The sequence below is a fragment of the Priapulus caudatus genome, unplaced genomic scaffold, assembly GCF_000485595.1.
Source record: "Priapulus caudatus unplaced genomic scaffold, Priapulus_caudatus-5.0.1 Scaffold1492, whole genome shotgun sequence".
In the NCBI taxonomy this organism is placed as follows: domain Eukaryota; kingdom Metazoa; phylum Priapulida; class Priapulimorpha; order Priapulimorphida; family Priapulidae; genus Priapulus; species Priapulus caudatus.
The window spans coordinates 27,667-28,659 of NW_014578553.1; the positions used below are offsets into that span (position 1 = coordinate 27,667).

General features: G+C 58.7%; 1 protein-coding gene across 1 annotated transcript in view; it reads right to left on the reverse strand.

The window, feature by feature from the left end:
* Positions 1–993, reverse strand: part of LOC106816808 (protein ROP-like) — a 33,029-nt gene that overhangs the window by 1,934 nt on the left and 30,102 nt on the right. The window contains 1 exon segment of the mRNA XM_014821439.1: positions 539–696. Coding sequence (XP_014676925.1) covers positions 539–696 — 158 coding nt within the window.

A 993-nucleotide genomic window follows, 5' to 3' on the forward strand; every position in this document is an offset into this window, starting at 1 on the left:
TATATATATATACACTCGTATTCTAGACACGTGGCGAAGACTTCTAACGATAGTAACTACGACTACATGATACTCATGGCTACAAATATACGATACTGACGGCAAATAAAATGCACCAGCCCTTGTAAGCGTTGGTGTGAAATTCAGGGTCAGCGTTGAGGTCAGAGTCAAGGTGAGGGTGAGGGTGAGGGTTAGAGCAAGGATTGACATCACGGTCAGGGGTCGGGGCGTACACACACGCACCACGTACCAATGATGACCTCCCAGCCCTTGTAAGCGTTGGTGTGAAATTCAAGGTCAGGGTGAGGGTGAGGGTGAGGGTGAGGGTTAGAGCTAGGCCTGACATCACGGTCAGGGGTCAGGGCGTACACACACGCGCGCGCCACGTACCAATGATGACCTCCCAGCCCTTGTAAGCGTTGGTGTGAAATTCAAGGTCAGAGTCAAGGTCAGAGTCAGGGTGAGGGTGAGGGTTAGAGCAAGGATTGACATCACGGTCAGGGGTCGGGGCGTACACACACACGCGCGCGCCACGTACCAATGATGACCTCCCAGCCCTTGTAAGCGTTGGTGACCTCGTAGGCGCATCGCATCTCAGAGTAGCTGACGCCGCCGACGATGAAGACGATGAGACGAGGTCCCGTCCTGTAGCTGCCGCCGCCCTTCTTATCCTGGTGCCACTGTCCGTAGCGCGCGCTGCAAGCACGCGGGGCGGGGCACGCGTTAGCTCACATACACACGCACGCGGGGCGGGGCACGCGTTAGCTCACATACATACGCACGCGGGGCGGGGCACGCGTTAGCTCACATACACACGCACGCGGGGCGGGGCACGCGTTAGCTCACATACACACGCACGCGGGGCGGGGCACGCGTTAGCTCACATACACACGCACGCGGGGCGGGGCATGCGTTAGCTCACATACACACGCACGCGGGGCGGGGCATGCGTTAGCTCACATACGTACGCACGCGGGGCGGGGCATGCGTTAG